The sequence below is a fragment of the Desmodus rotundus genome, chromosome 9, assembly GCF_022682495.2.
Source record: "Desmodus rotundus isolate HL8 chromosome 9, HLdesRot8A.1, whole genome shotgun sequence".
Classification (NCBI taxonomy): Eukaryota; Metazoa; Chordata; class Mammalia; order Chiroptera; family Phyllostomidae; genus Desmodus; species Desmodus rotundus.
In genome coordinates this window covers 88,577,507-88,599,671 of record NC_071395.1, presented here as the reverse complement: position 1 = coordinate 88,599,671, position 22,165 = coordinate 88,577,507, and the positions used below count along the sequence as shown (strand labels likewise).

Genomic DNA, 22,165 nt, shown 5'->3' with positions numbered 1-22,165 from the left:
GAAGGTCAAGTTGTACTGAGCTCGATGTGTACATTAATGTTTTTCATCAGATTTGTAAAATTTTTAGCCATTATTTGATTGAATATTTTTATGCTCTTCCTGCCTCTTCTTTGGGCTCTCCCATTATATATATATTGGTGAGCTTAACGGTGTTTTACATTTCTCGGAGGCTCTTTTCATTTATTTTTCTGTCCTTCAGATTGTGTAATCTCTTTGCATTTGCTAATTTGTTCTGCCAGTTTCAGATCTACTGTTGAGGCCTTACAGTGAATTTTTTATTTTAGTTATTTTAGAATCCATCTCCCCGGGGCATGCATTGCCCACGGTGTGATCCAATTGAAGTCCGCTTCTTGGCAGAGTCAGTGTTGCAAGGTTGCGAGGCTTACTCTGACCCTCCCCTGGGGAAAACTTATGGAGCAGTTGCTGTGGGAGGAATTGAAGCTGCTGTTCACTGGCTGTCCCAGCCACACCACCCCTGTGCACCAAGAGCTCTGCGTGTGTTGCACGTGTGTGAAATCTGTGCCACCATCCAGGTGCTACCATTAAGCTGCTGCCACTGCGCAGGGTAAATCTTCTGCAATCCAGAGCTGGAGAGGTTGGGATCTGTTGATATTCATTGGCTGCTGAATCTACCCAGAATAGGTCTTCTGTTCCAGGAAGCTGGGGAAAATGGCAATTGTCACTCGGCTGTAAAGCCCAGTGGATCAGCTCTCCTGCAATATATCCTGTGCAGGGAAGGGAGACTGCTATCTTCACCCACTATCCCACTGAGATCCTTCCTACATAGCCAGAGTTTGGGGTGGGGGAACAGGCACCCCCCAGTTGCTGCTACCTGCTCAATATATGCCTTCTGCAGCACAGAGCTGTGGAAAAATGGGAACTGTGCTGTTAACCAGCTGCCAAAACCTCCTCGAGTAGGTCTTCACCCCAGGAAGCTGGGGGAGATGGGCAGTGCCCATCTGTAGACAGAGCTGTGGGGAATGGGTACAGTCCCTAGTTGCATGCCCGGGCCTCTCACTGTTCTGAGTCTCTCTAGATTTTATTGAATACAGTAAATGCTTCTCAGTTTCTTACAAGCTCTTTGATTAATCTCCAGAGGCTTTCAGTGATTGCTTCTAATTTTGACCACCTTATTGGATGTCTGTCTGGAAGAAAGTTTTCCCCATTGCAAGCCTGTGTATTTTGGCTGCAGTTTTATGCTGCCTGGACTATAAGGGTGTGAACAGAGGAATGAAGTAGGGAAATGGTTATGTGTTGCTTAGTGACAGAGACTCTGTGTCTATGAAGAGGTAGCAGAGGTGTCTTCCCCTACTTTCATCTACCCCCATATCTCACCAAATGGATAAATACAGCTTTGTCTCACTCCTTATTGTGGTAGACTCAGACCCACCTTTCTTGTTCCTTACAGTGAGAGCACCATGTCTTCAGTCCAGTTTGCTCTTCAGAATTCTTGGACAGTCTGTATACTTGGTGCATTTGCTGTTATATCATCGTACCAATAGGGCGACTCTCATTCATTGAATTTGTATCAGGAAGTGGGAACTGCATTTTAGCCAATAATCCTCAAGTTCTTGAAAGGAATAAAAACTGTCAAATTTTATTAAGTATATTTAATGTAGTAAATTTAAGTAGGTATTATTAACAACTAGTAAATTAATAAATAAGTGATATATTTAAAAGACATTAAAATTTTTTCTCCTTTCTTATTAATCATTGTATTTCCCACTACACTAAGCATTGAAACTGTTTGCTCAATTCATTGAATTAAAATAGAAACTAAAAAGCCCAATAAGTGGCATCTAACACATTCAATTGGGTAAAATATGCCATTACTTTATTGCAAGGTTAATGAAATGGTTTGGGCAACTTTGGGTTTGCCCAGTGGTTTGGGTACCACTAGACAACAATGCATTCTGAAAGTCTGTCTCTTTGATCCAAACTTGTCCTAGTCCCAGTAGTGGTTTGGTGCCTGCTGTTGTTGGCTGCTCTGCTTATTTATATCTATGGGGGCAGGGGCACTGCTACACCTTGTACTGCTTGCTGAGACTTAATGGTGGGCTCACTCTAGGAATCTTCTAGTTGATTGGTTAGTTTCACTGGCCTAATCTGGATAAAGTAGACAGAGAGCTACTGTGGATGTTGGGACTCTGTTTCCCGTGATGGGATTGCCAGTTTTATGGCCATATATCCCTGTCCTCCTTCCTACACAGGAACTTGTACCTATCACCATTTAAGGATGGAAGAGACTTGCCCTGGCTGGCGTGGCTCAGTGGATTGAGCACGCAGACTGTGAAGCAAAGAGTCCCAGGTTCAATTCCCAGTCAGGAGCACATGCCTGGGTTGTGGGCCAGGTCCCCAGTAGAGGGCACACGAAAGGCAACCACACATTGATATTTCTCCTTCTCTTTCTCCCTTCTCCTCTCTCTAAAAATAAATAAAAACTTAAAAAAGAAAAAAAGAATGGAGGAGACTGGGTAAAGGGCTGGGGCCAATTGGCAATTACATTGTCTCTGATTTCCATGTTTTCACTGGGGGCATTATTGTGAAGTTTACTGTTTGAAATGTAAATAAAATATTTTTATTCGTACTGTGTTCATAAAAGCAAAGCATTATTTTTACTTAGAGGTAATTTTAAAATGACATTTGCTAAAATGGAATCCTTTATACATCTATTGCAGTTTATCGTATTCTTTTCTATAAACATTTGTGTAACTTTAATATGTACACGTGTGTTTGTTTAAAGGTATTTGAAGTGGTGGAACGCGTAGAGGAGTTAAGAAGGAAGTGGCCAGTGGCGTGGGGGAAGTTAGATGATGGCAGTATCGGTGTGGTGACTCCGTATGCTGATCAAGTGTTTAGGATACGTGCCGAACTTCGAAAAAAGAGATTATCTGATGTTAATGTAGAAAGGGTGCTAAATGTTCAAGGTGGGTATTAATTGAAGTGAACTAAGTTATTCAGATGTTTAAGTCTTGAAATGTGTGTACATTGGGTTTTTAATTCTCAAGGTCTCTTTTCTGGACAAGTACTTATTTCCTCATTTCATATCAAGTTCTTTAATACTAAATTTGGCAATTAAAGGTTGAGCACATTTACATGTTCATTAAATTTTTATATCTAAATAAAAGAAGTATGAAAAAATAAACTTTTCCAATAACTGTAAATGTACAGATGCCACACAGATGTTTATAGCCTACAGTGCCCACTGTTGCTATACTCTATCTCAGGACTAATTTGTTGTATTTTTACACACTCGTATCTGTCAAGCAAGTTCTGTTTGAATGCATTTTTAAAGGCACAGCTTGTTCTTCATCTATAGATTTTCCTAAGTGAATATAGGTACCAGCAACAAGTTCCTGTAAAATTTGTGCTTTTCACTATAGGAAACAACACTATGGTGTAAATGCTAAAAGCGCCCAGTACAATCTTAGGCTTCATGGCAATATGCAATAGTAAGAGTAATATAATTTCTAAGTCATGGGGAAAAATAGCTTCATTATACCACATATTGTCCAGACCACCCAGAATTTGGGTGTATATTACAAGGAATATTACTAGTAAACTAGGAAGCACCCAGAGAGATCTAGTTAATGGTCTAGAAACTGCCACATGGGTGTCAGGAATGGTTGAGAGAACTAGGATTCTTTGGCCTAGAAAAGAGAAGACTAAAGACTGACATGAAAACTATATTCAAATATTTGGAGATCTGTCCTGGAATGGGGGAATAAATATATTATTATTAGAAGGAGCATTGAAAAAATATTGTATAACCAGACTCTGTAAGGCCTCCTCCTAGAATCAGCTGTGTCTGCCTTGGTCAGTGAGTGGCTAGGTAACCCTGCTTCAGGGAAAGTTCCTTGCATTGAATGGGACCTTGGAATAGATAATCACTAAGGTTGGCTTCAGCAATAATACTAAAATTTTTAAAAATAAAAGTTACCATTTGACCATTTCTCTGTGCTTGTTATACCTCCCTTGTCCTCCCAGCCCTTGGCCCCCACACATGGTACTTTCTGTCTATGAATTTGACTGCGCTCGGTACCTCATTTCAGTGCAGTAATGTACTCTTTGTCCTTTTGTGCCTGGCTTATTTCACTGAGCGGCATGTCTTCAGGGTTCATCCAGGTTGTAGCATGTGTCTGAGTTTCTTTCCTTTTTAAGGCTAAGTGTATTTTATTGTAAGTATACCCCACATGTCGTTTATCTGTTCATCTGTCGATGGAGTCCTTTTGGCTCTTGTGAATAGTGCTGCTGAGACCATGGGTGTGCAAGGATCTGTCTGAGTCCCTGCTTTCAGATCTCTTGGGTGGATTTCCCAAAGTGGAATTGCAGGGTTATGTGTTAATTCTATGTTTACTTTCCTGAGGAACTGCCATACTATTTTTTACAGTATTTTATATACCATTTTACATTCTCACCTGTAGTGTATGAGTTCCAGTTTCCCCACATCCTTGTGGTACCTGTCATTTAGTGAAAACATTTTAAAAAAATGAAATGCTTTTATCTTATCATTGGTTCAAAATAACAACCTTAAGTTTTCTTTTTTATTTTTTTTTTAATAGGAAAGCAATTTAGAGTTTTGTTTCTTAGCACGGTACGTACAAGGCATACATGTAAACATAAACAGACACCAATTAAAAAGAAAGAGCAGCTGCTGGAAGATTCCACAGAGGACTTAGATTATGGTTTTTTATCCAACTACAAACTTCTCAACACTGCCATCACCAGAGCACAGTCCCTGGTTGCCGTGGTGGGTGACCCCATCGCCCTGTGCTCGATTGGAAGATGCAGGTAATGATGTGTCACTGACTGAGACATCGAAGGGGGAAATGCAGAGTAATTTGCATACCTATGTGTACATTTATTTATATGACCTCTTGGCTAATTAAAATCAAGTTCAGTTTTACCTGATATACAGAGGGACACAAAAATACATTGCTTTTAGTCTATTATGTACATAATAGTGTATGCATTCATGCAGTCATCATTCAACAGGTAATTTCCAAGTGCTTACTATGTTCTAAGTACTCTTGTAGCCACTGAGGATAGATCAGTGAACAAAAGAGACAAAAACCTCTGCCTTTGTGGGGCTTGCATTTTATTAGGGAGAGAAGAAGACTGACAATATGAGGGAGACCCCCCAAAATACAGAATTATCTTCTGGAGGGTGGTCCCCTTGTAGGAAACAGGCTTCCCCCACTAGGTGAGTGTTCTAGGAACCCATCCGTGTCACTGTACCAGTTGGTGTTATGAGAGGCTGTATTCGGCTTCAGTGAATTTTTTTTGAAGACTATTTTAACGTGTTTGCCCATTCATGATGGGTGATTTGTGAGGACAACTGACACTGTGCTGAGCGTTCAGTTTTTGACCAAAAATGGCATGACCCTTGTGCCCTATTCACTCGATCTCGCCCCCAGTGACATTTTTTTGTTTCCCTGGATGAAAAAAGTCCTCAGAAGGAAACATTTTGCCAATGTGGGAGGAAGAGGTGAAACAAAAAAAAACGGCAGAAGCACTAATAGGCATCAAAATCGAAGAGTTCAAAAACTGTTTTGAGCAGTGGGAAAGTCTTGATAGGTGTATTGAAATGGAGAGTACTTTGAAGGTGACTGAAGTTTAAACATGTAAAAATAAATACACAATTTTTTATGAATATATTTTGATTTTTTGGGTCCCCCCATGTAAACAAAATAAGATGCAATGTCGCACTTTATGTGGTAAGTTCAATGGAAAAGAAGTAGAACATTAAGGGGAATTAGCAGTGATGGGTGGGGAGGGCTCATTTGTGATTGTCATCGTGTGGTCAGAGTAGGCCTCACTGAGAAGCTGACAGTGGAGGTGAGGAAGGGAGCTGTGCGGATACCTGGGCTAAAAGTGCTCCAGGAAGAAGGAACAGTTTGCAAGTGTTCCCTCGGAGTGTTGTGTCTGTGTGTCTCTTTAGTGGAAATGACATTTTCTATCAATGCTGCATTTTTTTCCCTTCATTATTGTTTTAGCTTGCTTTTGATTAATTTCCTTCTCTGCTCATTTTCTCTCAAGGCTTCTCAATGTCAATAATTCTTGTCTGGTTAATCCAAGGCTCTGAAAATCAGGGGTGTTAGAAGTTGTTGCTTCTTGTCTTCGGATAGCATTGTTAGTATCGCTTAGATTGTACTTGTGGGGACTGTTTCTACTGAAAGGCTGTTAAAATATCAATGTAAACAAAAAATTTCTGTATACACTTTTGATTTATACCAGTTAATAGGGTTTTTACCTGCATGAAGCCAGCCATATAAGACTTGGCCTTTTAGTATTTAAAAACTATGTTAATACTAACAAAAAAATAGTAGAATAGAAATTTGTAGTATTCTTTTATGAAAAAGAAAGAAATACACTAGGGATTACTTAAAATTTTATAAGTATTGTAATACCTGTCAAAATGAGTTTAGAATAGTAGAAAGAGATGTTGACGGTTTCAAAGATGCCTTTTTGATGTGTTAGAATTAAAATGGAGCTGTTAGGAAGCGGCCCTCTTTAAACCAGGCTTTCTGTTGCAGTATAGATATGGCAGCATTTTATTGTCTTTTTTCCTTGAAACAGGAAGAAAGTATTTTATGGAAAGGGAAATGATTTGGGACCTTTAAGAATAAGCACCATGTATTAGAGTTTAAGATTCCAAAAGAAGTTAATGTCTTTTATAGGGGAAGACCGTTAACAAAGGAATCAAGTGGAGCTTTAATTTATGGTTACATTATGAAAAATAACCTTTAAAGAAAACTTGAATGGTTTATGATTGTGTATAGCTAACTAATTCTGTTGTAAAATATCTTTAATTTCTTTTCTTTATTGTTGTTCAAGTACAGTTGTCTCCATTTTCTCCCCACCACCCCAGCCATCCCCACCTCCAAAACCTTGATCCTACCCCCCTTTGGTTTTGTTTATATGTCCTTTATACATGTGCCTGAAGACCTCTCCCCCTTTTTCCTAATTTCTTATTTAAAAATAGATTTTTGTTCATTTTTAACCACTAATGACAAAACAAATTGGGGAAGGGAATACATTAACTTCAAGTTACAAATGTATAAAACTGAGCATATTAATTTGACCTCCTGAGAATTTTACTTGAGTTATTGTATTGTTTATTTTTACTTTTTAAAAGATTTTATTTATTTATTTTTGGAAAGGGGATGAGAGGACAACAGAGAGGGAGAGAAGCATCAATGTGTGGTTACCTCTCATGCACCCCCCACTGGGGACCTGGTCTGCAACCCAGGCATGTGCCCTGACTTAAATTGAACCAGTGACCGTTTGGTTTGCAGGCTGGCACTCAATCCACTGAGCCACACCAACCAGGGCTCTTTATTATTTACTTTATTATTTATTTTTAAATATATTTTATTGATTATGCTAGTTATCCCAATTTTTCCTCCTTTTCCCCCTCTCTGGCCAGTAGCCCCCTTCCCTCTACCAGTCCCCTCTCCCCTTTAGTTCAGGTCCATGGGTTGTGTGTATAAGTTCTTTGGCTTCTCCATTTACTATACTATTCTTAACATCTCCCTGTCTACTAATTTTGCTTCTTAATCCCAGCATCTTTCTCCCATTCTCCCCCTTCCTTCTCCCAGCTGATAGTGCTTCAAATGATCTCCATATCTATGATTCTGTTCCTGTTATGGGTGTTTGCTTAGTTTGTTTTTTTAGATTCAGTTTTTGATAGTTGTAAATTTGTTGCCATTTTAATATTCATAGTTTTGATCTTCTTTTTCTTAAATAAGTCTCTTTTACATTTCATGTAATAATGGCTTGGTGATGATGAACTTCTTCAGCTTTTCCTTGTCTGGGAAGCACTTTATCTGCCCTTCCATTCTAAATGATAGCTTTTCTGGATAGAGTAATCTAGGTTGTAGGTCCTTGCTTTTCATGACTTTGAATACTTCTTGCCAACAAAGTTTCTTTTGAGAAATCAGCTGATAGTCTTATGGGAACTCCTTTGTAGGTAACTCTGTTTTTCCCTTGCTGCTTTTAAGGTTCTCTCTTGATTTTTCAACCTTTGACATTTTAATTGTAGTGTGTCTTGGTGTGGTCCTGTTTGGGTCCAACTTGTTTGGGACTCTCTGTGCTTGCTGAACTTGTATGTCTATTTCCTTTGGCAAATTAGGGATGTTTTCTTTCATTATTTTTTCAAGTAAGTTTTCAATTTCTCGCTCTTCCTCTTCCGCCACCCCTATGATTTGGATGTTGGTACGTTTGAAGATGTACCAGAGGGTCCTTATACTATCCTCTTTTTTAAAAAAAATATTTTTTTGATTCTTGCTGTTTTTGTTGCATGTTTATATCTTCCTTATATTCCAAATTGTTGATTTGAATCCCGGCTTCCTCCCCTCCATTGATGGCTCCCTGTAGATTTTCCTTTATTTCGCTTAGTGTAACCTTCATTTCTTCCTTTATATTGTTGCCACACTCAATGAGCTCTTTGAGCATCCTAATCACCAGTGTTTTGAACTCTGCTTCTGATAGGTTGGTTATCTCCGTTTCATTTAGTTCTTTTTTCTGGGGTTTTATTCTCTTGTTTCATTTGGGTATATTTCTTTGTCTCCTCAATATAGCAGCCTCCCTGTGTTTGTTTCTGTGTACTAGGTAGAGCTGCTTTAACTCCCTGTCTTAGTAGAGTGACCTACTATAGAAAAGGCACCTGTAAATTGTATGGGGTGGAGCCTTAGAGAATTGCCAGGGCAGGGCAACCCACTTCACCACTGCTTTGTGGCTCTGTGTTGGGGGAGGGCTCAGAGAGGGGATGGTGCAGCTACCTGGCTTCTGGATGTTTGCCTAACACTCTGTTTCCAGTCACTTCACCCACTTCCCACATGGAACTGCTGCCCTTCCTGCTGTTGCCCTGGTGGTGAATCCCAGAGTGGGTGGGTTTGCGTATGTTCTAAGTTTGCGTGGGCCCTTTAAGCCGAGTCTCCTGAAAATCTGGCAATTTCTTCTGCCATCCCAACCCCCACTGGTTTTTATAGCCAAAAGTTATGGCGATTTATCTTCCTGATACTGGAACCCTGGGCTCTGTGGTGTGGCCTGTGGCTGGGATCGCTTGCTCCCCACGTATCTCTCTCAGTTATTATCCACCACAGGTGAATATGGGATCATAGGCTCCAGCACCGCCTCTCTGCCTGTCTCTGTGACTCCAGCCCTCCTACCCATCTGGATGAATGTGGCTTCTTGAAATCCTTGGCTGTTGGACTTCCATATAGTTCAATTTTCTGATGGTTCTGGGTGTTTTTGTTTTGAGATCTAGCTGTAATTCTTTCTGTGCTTGCATGAGGAGGCAAAGCGTGTCTACCTACACTTCCATCTTGACCAGAAGTTGGTCACTTTACTGTTTATTGAAAGTATATTTGGGTAGAATATTGCTGTGATATTTTACCATTTTTGTTTCTGTTTGTCATTTGATAACTGTGAGAACACATACAGTTTGATTAGAATTTAATAGATTAAAACACCATGTAAAATAGGACAACTTGTATTAAAACTAACTAGAAACTATTGGGGGAATGAATAGGTAAAACAATAGTCCAAGCCACTTTAGTTTTGGACTCTCTTTATAAACTCCAAACATTTACCATCATGAATATTTCCCCTTTCTGTAGAGTTCTGTGAATTGCATGAATCAGCATTTTCACCCCTTCTCTCACATAAACCATAACTTTCTCAGAGCAAACAGGTGAAGGGTCCTGAGGCCATGCTGTCAGAATTATCTAGGGCTAATTTTTAACTGGAAGCCAGCTCTACTGGTTGCTTATTTTTTACTGCTGAGCTGGGGTATGCCAGGGACTGCAAATTAATTTGTAAGCTAAGCAAAATACTTTTCAGAGGGGTAAATATACTGTGTCACGTGACCCTCGGCTAAATGGGGATGTCGATTTTCTGTGTTATTTGGACTGCTTAGCATGGCTCTCACCCAAGAGCTGGTGGCTGAGGCTTATGGATATCTGTGCCTTAATCTTTCTAAATTCTTAGAAATTAATTTAATTTCACAATACAAGTAAACCTGGAGAACATAGTGTGATTCTTAGGTATTATAAAAATGGAGGTGTGGATTTTTTGTAGTGTGAGTTAATCAGAAACATTCCCTCCCTTCCGCCCATTCGATATTTTCAAACACCGTTACGCTATTTCCAAATATTGATCAAATTTTCAAGAAATAATTACTGTGTATACACTACCAGTATAACTACCAACTGGTTATATCATTTTTTGTTGTAAAGTACTTTTAAATAGAATTTTTGTATTAACCTGAAATGAATATAGTGAACTTCCCCGTCCCCACTTGCCAAACCTACAACTCTTAATATAATAGCTGCCGTTTATTGATAGCTTTCTCTGTGCCAGGTGCTAGGTTAAGTGTTTTTGCACACTTTGCCTTGTTCAGTAGTCCAAACAACCCTGCAATGTGGGTATTTTATTTGCATTTTAAATGGGCAGTCTGATTCAGAGACTTGAAATTACTGCCAGGGTCACATAGCTATTAAGTGGTTCACGCAAACCGATGTCAGACTGAGTGCAAAACCTGGTTGCCCTGCCTTTCCTAGGAAGTGATAAATGTACAGACAGACCTGCACTGAATGCGGAGAGGCACAGAGGGGAGTCATGAGTCATACCTCTCCCCAAAGTGTTTGGGGAAGGTCTTCCTTTTAGCAGAATTTTTTAATTTGCAAATTCCATTTACTCTGTGAGAGGTAAACATTTCACATATGTATAGAGATGCGTGTATATGTGTCTGTACACGTACAGACACACACTTTCTCTCTATGACCTAAGGACATCAAGTGATTTTTCAGTGTTTTATCAGTGATCCTAGAAGCATAAAAACAAAACCAAATTTTATATTCACGTAGTGATGAAAAGTAAGGTTATATCCTTTGAAATACTTATGATGTAGAGACACACTTAGATTCTCTAACCAACATAACTAGAAAAAAAGTGTTAATATAGTCCTGGCTGGTGTGACCCAGATGATTGAGCGCTGGCCTGTGAACCAAAGGGTTACCAGTTCGATTTCCAGTTAGGGGCACATGCCTGGGTTGGGGGCAGGGTCCCTGGTGGGGGTTTATGAGAGGCAACCACATGCTGATGCTTCTCTCCCCCTCTTTCTTCCTCACTTCCCCCTGTCTAAAAATAAATAAAATCTGAAAAGAAAGAACAAAATAATAATATGTTCACATTTTAGGGAGAGGGCTGAGAATTGGTGAAGCCTTTAAATAAGAATAGTGATGAATTCTTTTTTATTGATTGATTTTGAGAGAGGGGTGGTGAGAAAACATCTATTTGTTGTTCCACTTACTTGTGTATTTCATTGGTTGATTTTTGTTTGTGCCTTGACTGGGGATCGAACCCACAACCTTAGTGAATCAGCATGCTTTAAATGACTGACTTACCCTGCCAGGGCCAAGCTGGTGAATTCTCATTCTTATTTTGAGTATAGGAGAATTCTCAAGTGATCTTCCAGTTACTGTTCAGAAATGCCTTATATTGCCATGCATAATATTTCACTAAAGTATCAGGGAGTTCAAGGTCAGTGTGAATAATCTTTGAAAGAGCCTTCAAAAAGAGAAAAAAAGGCAAATTTTTAGTTTTAAAACTAATAATTTTTGAAGGAAAAAACAAGGTTCTCTGAAAAGTAAAAAGGAAGGCTTTTCAGTAATAAAGTATAATAATAATACTGTCAATAAAGTATTTCAATAATAAAATAATTCAGTAATAAAGTATGATGATAATACTGTTGGTGCCCTATTTCACACATGAGAAAACTGAGGTACAAAGAGAGGTTAAGTAATTTGCCTGAAGATGCACAGCTACTGAGTGAATGACAGCCATACTGAAACCCAAGCAGTCTTTTTCTAGAATGCATGCTCTTGACCATTTTGCTATAGTGGGGCAATGAAAAGAGAAGTGAGGAATCCCAAACCAAGATGGAGGCGGGGTAGACACACTGCACCTCCTCGCACAACAAAAAGAAGGACAACCACAATTTAAAATCAAAAAACAACCAGAACTGACAGCAAATCAAACTGCACCGAAGTCCGACAACCAAGGAGATAAAGAAACATTCGTCCAGACCAGTAGGAGGGGCGGAGACGGGCAGCCAGGGCAGAGGGGACTCGTGGCAATGAGGCCGGACCCAGAGACTGGCGGATTGTGGAACTAACAGGGCAGGCAGTGCGACCACTAGCAGACCCCATGGCCCCACATTCACGCACAGATAAACCGGGAGGAACAGCGGGGGAACGAAACAGACCTCGCAACCCAGGGCTCAAGCGTGGGGAAATAAAGCCTCAAACCTCTGATTGAAAACACCCGTGGGGGTTGAGGCGGCAGCAGGAGAAACTCCCAGCCTCACAGGAGAGCTCGTTGGAGAGACCCACGGAGGCCTAGAGCGTGCACAAGCCCACCCACCCGGGAATCAGCACTAGAGGGGCCCAATTTGATTGTGGGTAATGGAGGGAGTGACTAAAATCTGGCAGAGTGTGGTGCAGGCACCATTGCTGCCTCAGCCCCTCCCCCATGTAGAGCGTCACAGCGCAGCGACCAGCGTTACCCCACCCTGGTGAACACCTAAGGCTCCGCCCCTTAAAGTAACAGGCGCGCCAAGACCCCCCCCCAAAAAAAAACCCACCAAAAAAAGCCCAAATGAAAGAACAGATCAAAGCCCCAGAAATAATTCAACTAAGCAGCAAGCAGATAGCCAACCTATCAGATGCACAGTTCAAAACACTGGTAATCAGGATGCTCACAGAATTGGTTGAATTTGGTCGCAAATTAGATGAAAAAATGAAGGCTATGCTAAGAGAAACAAAGGAAAATGTACAGGGAACCAACAGTGACTGTGATGCGAAGGAAACTGGGACTCAAATCAACGGTGTGGACCAGAAGGAAGAAAGAAACATCCAACCAGAAAAGAATGAAGAAACAAGAATTCAAAAAGATGAGGAGAGGCTGAGGAACCTCCAGGACATCTTGAAACGTTCCAACATCCGAATTATAGGGGTGCCAAAAGGAGAAGAGGAAGAACAAAAAGTTGAAAACTTACTTGAACAAATAATGAAGGAGAACTACCCTAATCTGGCAAAGGAAATAGACTTCCAGGAAGTCCAGGAAGCTCAGAGAGTCCCAAAGAAGCTGGACCCAAGGAGGAACACACCAAGGCACATCATAATTACATTACCAAGATCAAATAGGAGAGAATCTTAGAAGCAGCAAGAGATAAGGACACAGTTACCTACAAAGGAGTTCCCATAAGACTGTCAGCTGATTTCTCCAAAGAGACCTTACAGGCAAGAAGGGGCTGGAAAGAAGTATTCGAAGTCATGAAAGGCAAGGACCTACATCCAAGATCCAGCAAAGCTATCATTTAGAATGGAAGGGCAGATAAAGTGCTTCTCAGATAAGGTCAAGTTCAAGAAGTTCATCATCACCAAGCCCTTACTATATGAAATGTTAAAGGGACTTACCTAAGAAAAAGAAGATAAAAAATAGGAACAGTAAAAATGACAGCAAACTCACAGTTATTAACAACCACACCTAAAACAAAAACAAAAGCAAACTAAGCCAACAACTAGAACAGGAACAGAACCACAGAAATGGAGATCACATGGAGGGTTATCAACAGAGGAGTGGGAGGGGGAGAGAGGGGGGAAAGGTACAGAGAATAAATAGCATAAAAGGTAGGTAGAAAATAGACAGGGGGAGGGTAAGAATAGTATAGGAAATGTAGAGGCCAAAGAACTTATGAGTATGACCTATGGACATGAACTATGGGGGGGGGGGGGATGTGGGAGGGTGGGGGTGGGCAGGATGGAGTGGAGTGAAGGGGGGGAAATGGGACAATTGTAATAGCATAATCAATAAATATATTTTAAAAAATGAGATTTCAGGTTACTTTCAGAACTAGTTTAACTTGATTAACTTACAGTGTTTAGTGTTACTTCTGAAATGGTGACCTTTAGCTCAAAGGCTGCTGCTTGGAGATCCCCGGGGTCTTGTGGACAAAGACTGTCAGGGACCTAGTAGCTTCTTGTTAAGTGTGAGGTGGTTTGAAGGTTACTTCAGCTGTTCAGTGCAGTTGAGGTCAGTGAGGGCAGGATAGGAACGAGGTGTGGAGGTAGCTTGAAAATAGAGCAAGTTCTAGCATTTTTGCTCTTTTTGCTACGTAAGCTGAATATGAAAATATGTTGTAAGAAATTGACATTAAAAACTGAGCTAGAGTAGAAAGCCAATCCATTCTCTTGTTGTTTTGCTGTGTCTTTAACACAAATATAAAATGCCACTCCATGAAACTGATACTTTATCAGTTAGAGCAAAAAAACTTACATTTTTAAAAGAGCATGTAGTAGAATTGTGTTGATAAATATTCATACAGTTGAATATTGTGGCTTTTTAAATAAAAAGGGTGGGGCAGCAGAAGGATTTTGGAGCTTGAGTGCTGTATCAAAGATAATCCTTTCTTAGCTATCAGACTGGGAGAAGAAAACTTGATTCCTTCAGGAACATCCTTTAGCATGCATTTCTTAGCAACATGCACTTCCTATAACTGAATGACTATCTTGTTATGCCTTTATGTCTTATTGTCAGGAATGCATAATGATATTTTGTAGCATTTTTGCTTTTCCTCTTGTTGACATACAGGCCTGAAGTATTTTGTGGTCCCATTTTTTAAACTCATCTTTAAGAAATTAGGAAAGATGGTAGAAGACATATGTAAGAGACACATAGTTTGAAATTAAACTGTGAAGTTTTATGAATATATTAATAACCCAATTCCCATTCATATACTAACTTTTATAATATAAACCTTTTCATTTATGCTTCTTGAAGCCATCTTGATTACCTGCTGTCCACCTGGACACAAGGATACCAACTTGGGAAGAATCCGTATCACATATCATTTATAGCATAATAAAACATTATTTGAGCCTCATATTAAAGATAGGTATGCATATTTATAATAGTCATTTAAAAATTTTAAACTTTTTATATGTTGTCTTTTTTGTAATTTGTACTTAATATTTTATTTACATTGGAGATCAGTTTTCAAACCTTTCAGAACAACAATATACAACTGCAACAAGTTTTGAATGTGGTTTTCTCCTTTAATATTTATTAATTTGGGAATGAAAAATCAACTTTAAAATTAGGAAATGAAAAAGCAATATTATATTAGCATTTCAGTTTCCTGTATTTTCCATAATTAATTTAACTCGGTCACTGTTATAACTTGTGCTTGTGATAAGCATCTGTTAAGTAAGAGAAAAATACAGGAGTAGCTGGTTCCTTCTTAAGAGTTCTAATAAGGGGTTTATCTACTTTGTGGCTCAGATTTATGTCATGAGTTGGCTTTTCTTTGTCATCCAGCAACAGGTTACTCTGGCCCCATAATTCAAGTTAGTTTAATTTTCGTGTGCGTGTTTGCATGTATATGTGTGTAATGTGTATGTGTGTGTGTGATATGTACATGTGTATATAATGTTTATGTATACATATAAGTATATATAAGTATGCCCAGAAGTACAAATCTTCTATAAAATAAGGTATTTTGAAATCTTATGTGGATAATAAAAACTGTTGTTCTAGGTTAGTGTGGATAGTTGATCATTGACCGTGTTACTTATGATTGATCCGCCAAAATTAATTGAGAGTATACTTTGTATGCTCCACAATGCTGGACATGACTCTAATTTCAGATTCAACCTCTGTGGTTTTGTGATTTAGTGGAAAGATTATATCTGAATCATAGGTGAATATTGGACCTGAGGAGTTAGGGTCAGGGGAGGAAATTTGAAATCATCTTTAGTTGTTTATGATCATTTCTGTGTTCTCAGCCACTGAAATTATAAACTGATCTTGTCAATCTTTTCTGTAGGAAATTTTGGGAGCGGTTTATTGCCCTCTGTCATGAAAATAATAGCCTACACGGAATCACTTTTGAGCAGATCAAAGCTCAGCTAGAGGCTTTAGAACTGAAGAAGACCTATGTGTTGAATCCACTGGCACCCGAATTTATCCCACGGGCTCTAAGACTGCAGCATTCAGGAAGTGCCAACAAGCTGCAGCAGTCACCTCCCAAGGTAAAGCCTGTTAATGAAATTGAAGAGGTTAAAGGGAGAGAAGAGAGCAGAAGTGTCAAAGGTTTATTGGGCTACTACTTACTTTAAGTATTGAAGGTTACATTTGGCGGCAAGCAGTTTCTGCAAGGACGTTGGCTAGTGTGGACATGTAAGTGGAAATACAGGGGGGTGTTTAGCCATGCTGAATGTCGTGATCATTCTCAAAAGGTTTTCAAGAACCTGATTTCTTCTTGTGTCCTTCAAATGAGAGAACCTCCCAGTCCTTTCTACTGATAGACTTGTTTTAGTAAGATGTGAATAAGACAAAGCGGTTTAAAAGACTAGACTGTCACACAGCATGTTATTTATAAGGAATAATGTTGTAACAATATTTGTATAAAGAAAAAAGTTCTAATCCTTTGTTGGTGACCAGTTCATTTCAAGTGGTATTTGACACAGTGAGAAAATTTGCCTGACTTCTTGAAGTTGATTTTGACATGTACTTGTTGTATAAGAAGCCACCCAGTCAGAGGGAGTGGAGGTGGGAGAGTCAAAGCCATTGCTACTTTTGAACAGAGTTATTTTGGGCAGAGACAGCTGGTTTATTTACTAGCGGGTCTGAAAAAAAATGCTTGCACTTAACGTCCAGAAGAAAAAGTTATGAGAATGAGGTGCTTAGTACTTGTTCTTGCAGTGTTTTGGTGTGTTTTTAGTCATCAGCAATAAGCATGGTATTAAACTTACGTGAGTTTGTAATAGAGTGAGTCAGTTTTGGGCTCCATTTAAAAATGTAAAACCTAATACGTAAGCAATCATTAATGGTTTAATATCTTGAAAATTTTTTAGTTAAATAGGTATAAAGCTGAGAACTACTTTCTATGTTAATATACTGTTGTATATTCTTAGTTTAATAAAAATGAACCTAATGTGCAATAATGCTTTAGTGACTTGGGGTACTAGGGGATTAAACATTTTGCATAAATAAATCTTCTAGATTTTTAAAGCTTAAACTATTAATAACTGATATTATTTAAATTTCTCCTATGTGTAATGGTAGGTGCTAGGGAAGCAGAGATAAGCGAGGTAGTGTTCAGAGCAGATGTTGGAGGGGGATGGTCAGAGGAAGGATGTGGGTTTCTGGCAGTTTCCACTCCAGAGATCTTTAGGAGTCCGCTGAGTGGGTGGGATAGTGGGACATTGGGGAGACATGTCAAAAACCAGAATATAAGCTCCGTTGGGGCAGAGATTTTCGCCTGCATTAATTACTGCTCTAGCCTCTGAGCCTAGTACATCTGGCTCATCCTGAATGCTTTGAGGTGTTTTTTAGATGATGAGTGGAGCTAAGAAAGAGCTCATGCAAGAGGCTTTACAGGTTCTGCAGGGAACAACGAGAGCTTAGTAGGGTATGTGAGGAGTAGGGTAGAAACGTTTAAATGTTATTGTTATTTAAAATGTTGCAAAATCATTGTACCCTTTGCACATTCTTAAGTACAATAGAGTAAACTCTTCTTAATTTAACTGAGCAATATAAGCATCAGTGAATGTGCTGTAGATGCAGCTAGATCGAAGCCATGGCACCAAATGTCTACTGAGCCTAAGCAAGATCCTGCAGTTTGCTTTCTGTTTTTGTTTTAAAGGTGAATCCTCTTGCTTTTCCAAAACCCTAAACTCTCTAAAGACAAAAATACTACTCTAGATTCTTTTTATAGCACCTAGGGCTTAGCCCCACGTGGTGGGTGCTCAGTAAGTATCTGGTAAGTGAATAATGGTTATGATGCACCCAGTAGTGTGGCTTTTTTGGGGGGGGTGGGGTTCAGGCCAGCGCTAAATCCACTGAGCCACACTGTGGCTTTTTTTTTTTTTTTTTTAAACAAAAAGATTGTCTAATCAAAGGCAAAGCAGCCATGTCTCCAATTTTTAAAAACTTTTTAGAGAATTTTCTTCACTGATCCAGTAGATAATCATCTGTTATTTTTATGTCAATAACACAGCATTTCACCAAATTATCTCTCCATCTGGTTATTTTAAATTATTATTTATATCATACATAACAATAATCAATAATAATAAATAATGGAAGTATTGTGAGCCAAAGGTTATTTCTGTCACCTTATCCCCTACCTCTCCCCAGTATTTTTTTAATTTCCGTGAAATTGTTTTGAAGTCTGAATTTTTACTGAAGTCTTTTTTTAAATTTAACTTTCTTTGCAGAAAATTTCAAACCTTTACTTAAGAGAATAGTACAATGAATTCCCTATCATCCAGCTTCATTAATTATCAACTTAATCTTGTTTCATCTACAGCCCACTTCCCCCATTCTCCACCACCAAATGTACACCCTGGAAAACTTGGAAACAAATCCCAGATATTTTATTTTATGTGTCAGAGTCTGATAAAGGGGAATATACTTCATTGATAGAAAAAGGTGATATTTCTGAAAACATGATAGTAAGGCATAAGATTTCCTCCCAGGTTTCCTTACTGTTTACCTTTCAACACAATTCTGGCCATAAGAAATATTAGAAATTAGTATTGTTAATGTTAGACTAAGGCTTAAAATCCCAATCAGATTTCACATAGATAAATTCCTCAGAAGGCTGGATGGAGGGTAAAGGTGCTGCTCTTGGACCTGCTGCTTCAGGGCTGTGTTTGTCCACAAAACATACTTCTTGCTATTTAGCAAATAACTTCATTCTCCTCGTTAAGATGTCGGTTCTGTGATAAGGTTTAGTGAAGGTAGACAATGTTAGGGGATCCAGGAGTGGGCAGTCCTAGCCAACCCTCAGCGCCTCATTCTCTCCAGGCCTCGTTTAAAACGGTGCCTGTTCCGTGGGCGCCTGCAGAACTGGCACAGAGAAAAGCCGTATGCCTGTCTTCGTTCTGCGTACTCCTAGGGCACTTGCTGGGAGCAGTGTCCGGAAGCTTGGATAAAGTGGAACAGTCATTTGCATATACTATAAAAACTATTCAGAGGATAGATGCTGAAAAACAACTCAAACTAAAATCTATAACATAATGCTTTGATCGTTTCAGATGATCCGTTTCTGAATATTATCTAGTCTCTAGTTCATGTGTGTAGCCCTTCCTCAGAGCCATCTATGGTACATTGAATCCTTCTCCCCTTGGAGTCTCTGACTTCCCCTCCCACCACATCTCTTAATCCTTCTTCTGCTGCATCTCTCTGACTCCAGACATAGAAATTTCTCTGCCTTTAGGGCTCATGTGATTAGATTGGGTCCATCCAGATAATTCAGGATAACTTCTGTAAGGACATAACTTTAATTGTATCTGCAGAGTCCCTTTTGCCACATAACATGACACATTCAGGGGCTCTAGGGATTAGGGTGTGGACATCTTTGGGGCGCCCTTCTGCCTCCTACACTGCCTAAATCACTGTTTCCATTACATACTACACAGTTGTCCCTGGTTGATGGGTCCTCAGAGACTAGGAAATCTAAATGGTTTGTTATCCTCTTAGAACTATTTTCTTTTCTGTGTCATCCGCTCTCCTTCACTCTGCCAGCGTATGTGCCCCTGACTGCTCTTGTCACTTCTAATTGCTCATGCTTCTGATCTTCCCACCTACTTCTGCCAGCTCTGCTGCCTGCCATTTTCTCCTTTTCACTTTTTCTCCTTTCTTCTGCCTGCATTTCTTACCACTTCTCTCTCCTGAGGAGTTTGGTTTTTAAAAATAGTGCCAATCACTGTGAAGATTCTCTTATGGCTAATAGACCAAATATGATTTTATTTTGACTTTTTCTTTTTACTTTTTAAACTTAGAACTTAGCTGCCCTTGCCCACCCATAACTAACCAACTGACCTGTGATGTTTAGTGCTGATCTGAATATGTTGCTGACAGGGAGGTAAATGAAGCGTCACTGCACTTTTGCTGTGGTCAAGAATGGATTTTTCTTCTTGCTATAGACATTTTCTCTCCCTTTAGTTTTCAGGTGCAGTGTACAAATAGCAAATTTGTATGTCCCTAAGGGTAAATTGTATAATGTGCTACTTGGGTTGTATAATGGCTTTATGTGTTACATTTAGCCAATGGAAAGAGAAAGGAATTTTTTAAAGTCTGCAAATTCAGAACCATTGTCTCTTCAAATACTGTTTCTGCCCAGAAGTCATAATTTTTAATGGTATGGCAGTATACCATTGTGTGAACCTGCCATTGCTTACTTAGTCATGCTCCACTGGTGGACATTTAGGTTAACATGTCATCACATGTATAAACAATGCCGAGATGAACATCTGTGTCCGAATTCATTATTACTCCATTTGGATTCATTCCTGGAAGTGCAATTACTGGGTTAAAGTGTATGTACATTTTTGATGCTCTACCCTGGATGGTGTGGCTCAGTGGATTGAGCGCCGGCCTGTGAACCGAAGGGTAGTTGGTTCAGTTTCCAGTCAGGGCACATGCCTGAGTTGTGGGCCAGGTCTCCAGTAGCGGGTGCACGTGAGGTACCCACACATTGATGTTTCTCTCCCTCTCTCTCCCTTCCCCTCTCTAAAAATAAATAAGTAAAATCTTAGAAAGAAAAAGAATTTTAGATATCCTTAACTTGAGGCTGAGAACACTTATGTTCTAGCGCCGTGACTTAATATTTGCACAGGAAGGCGACTCAGAGCAAGTTATTAAGGCGTGTAGTCTTTTCAGTTTTAATTGTTGCTGTAAACATTTGATTTGCATAGGATTAGGAAAATGGTTATTGTTTTCTAATGTTAAATATGTTTGTTATACATTGGGTTTTTTTTTCTGTAAAGGGGAAAAGCCTCCATCATACCCAGAATGATCATTTCCAGAATGATGGAATTGGTAAGTGGAAACTTGAGTCCTCTGAAAGCTCACGTTTATGATATAGGTTTACCACAGATTTCATCATTTGGAAGAGGAGGGCGGGGAGAAGGACACACACACAAACACTTTAGAACTCACTTAACTCTTCTATTCGTGTGTCATTTCTTAAAAGGGAGGGTTTTGTAGGTGCCAAGGTACATATCCAGAAACTTTGAGGCAAAGCATTTAAGCTTTTTATGCAAGATAAGTTTTTTGAACATATTTATATCCTACAAATGTTGGGTCATACAAATTTCAAGGTAAAGTTTATTTCAGTTATTTAAAATGTTGCAGAATTATGCTTTTAAAATAATAACTGTTTATCCTTCATTTTGTATGTGGCTTTATTACCATTGCAAGTCAAAACTTTATCCTGAAGAATTTTATATATTTTCCTATTCTTGGAGGAATGTTTATTGAGAGTGTATATGGGTGCATGGTTTTCTGTCTTGAAGGACACATCTCCAGCCTCAGAAGATATTTAAAAATATGCTAGTTTATAAAAGAAATACTTTGCATATCTCAAGCTAGTTCTAGGGAACATTTTTAAATGGTTGTGGTTTTTACAATGTGTTTTACTCTTCCACACTAATAATTCTTTGACTGTAAGATATCTTATGGCAAACCTGGGAAATATATGTTGCTGTCGGATGATGTAAATTATTTTTGTTTAGGTGAATGTGTACAGCTATTGACTATACTCTGTCTGTTTTTCAGTTCAGCCCAACCCTTCTGTGCTTGTTGGCAATCCCATTAGAGCGTATACCCCTCCGCCCGCGCTTGGGCCTCACCCAAATCTGGGGAAATCTCCAAGCCCTGTTCAGAGAATAGATCCTCACACTGGGACAAGTATTCTTTATGTACCTGCTGTCTATGGAGGGAATGTAGTTATGTCGGTGCCTTTACCTGTAAGTGGATATGTGAGATACTTCCTATAGAATGAAATAAATTAGGCTTCACTAAATTAGTGACTATCCCAACCTTTTTTTAAAAACTTTTAAATGTTAATTTTTTAAAAAAACTTTTAAAAATAGTGTTCTACCAACCTTTAAAAAAACTTTTCAATGACTGTTAATTTCTTTTAAAGCAGTTCTTATCCTTAATCTTCCAATTTTGAAATGATCAAAGAAATGTGAATTATGGCTTATAATTTGTTACTAGGTTGTCAGGGACTATGAAGAAATCTGTAAATTGGATATTTTGATTGAGAAGCCTTTGTATTCTTTTAAACTATTTTTACTGGGGAAAT

General features: G+C 39.1%; 1 protein-coding gene across 7 annotated transcripts in view; it reads left to right on the top strand.

The window, feature by feature from the left end:
* Nucleotides 1–22,165, top strand: part of HELZ (helicase with zinc finger) — a 150,550-nt gene that overhangs the window by 91,479 nt on the left and 36,906 nt on the right. For all 7 annotated transcript variants that reach the window (XM_053911792.1, XM_053911793.2, XM_053911794.2 and 4 more), the window contains 5 exons: nucleotides 2,744–2,927; nucleotides 4,563–4,791; nucleotides 15,893–16,097; nucleotides 20,844–20,895; nucleotides 21,634–21,824. In XM_053911792.1, the coding sequence (XP_053767767.1) occupies nucleotides 2,744–2,927; nucleotides 4,563–4,791; nucleotides 15,893–16,097; nucleotides 20,844–20,895; nucleotides 21,634–21,824 (861 nt within the window). The remainder of the gene's footprint in view (nucleotides 1–2,743; nucleotides 2,928–4,562; nucleotides 4,792–15,892; nucleotides 16,098–20,843; nucleotides 20,896–21,633; nucleotides 21,825–22,165) is intronic.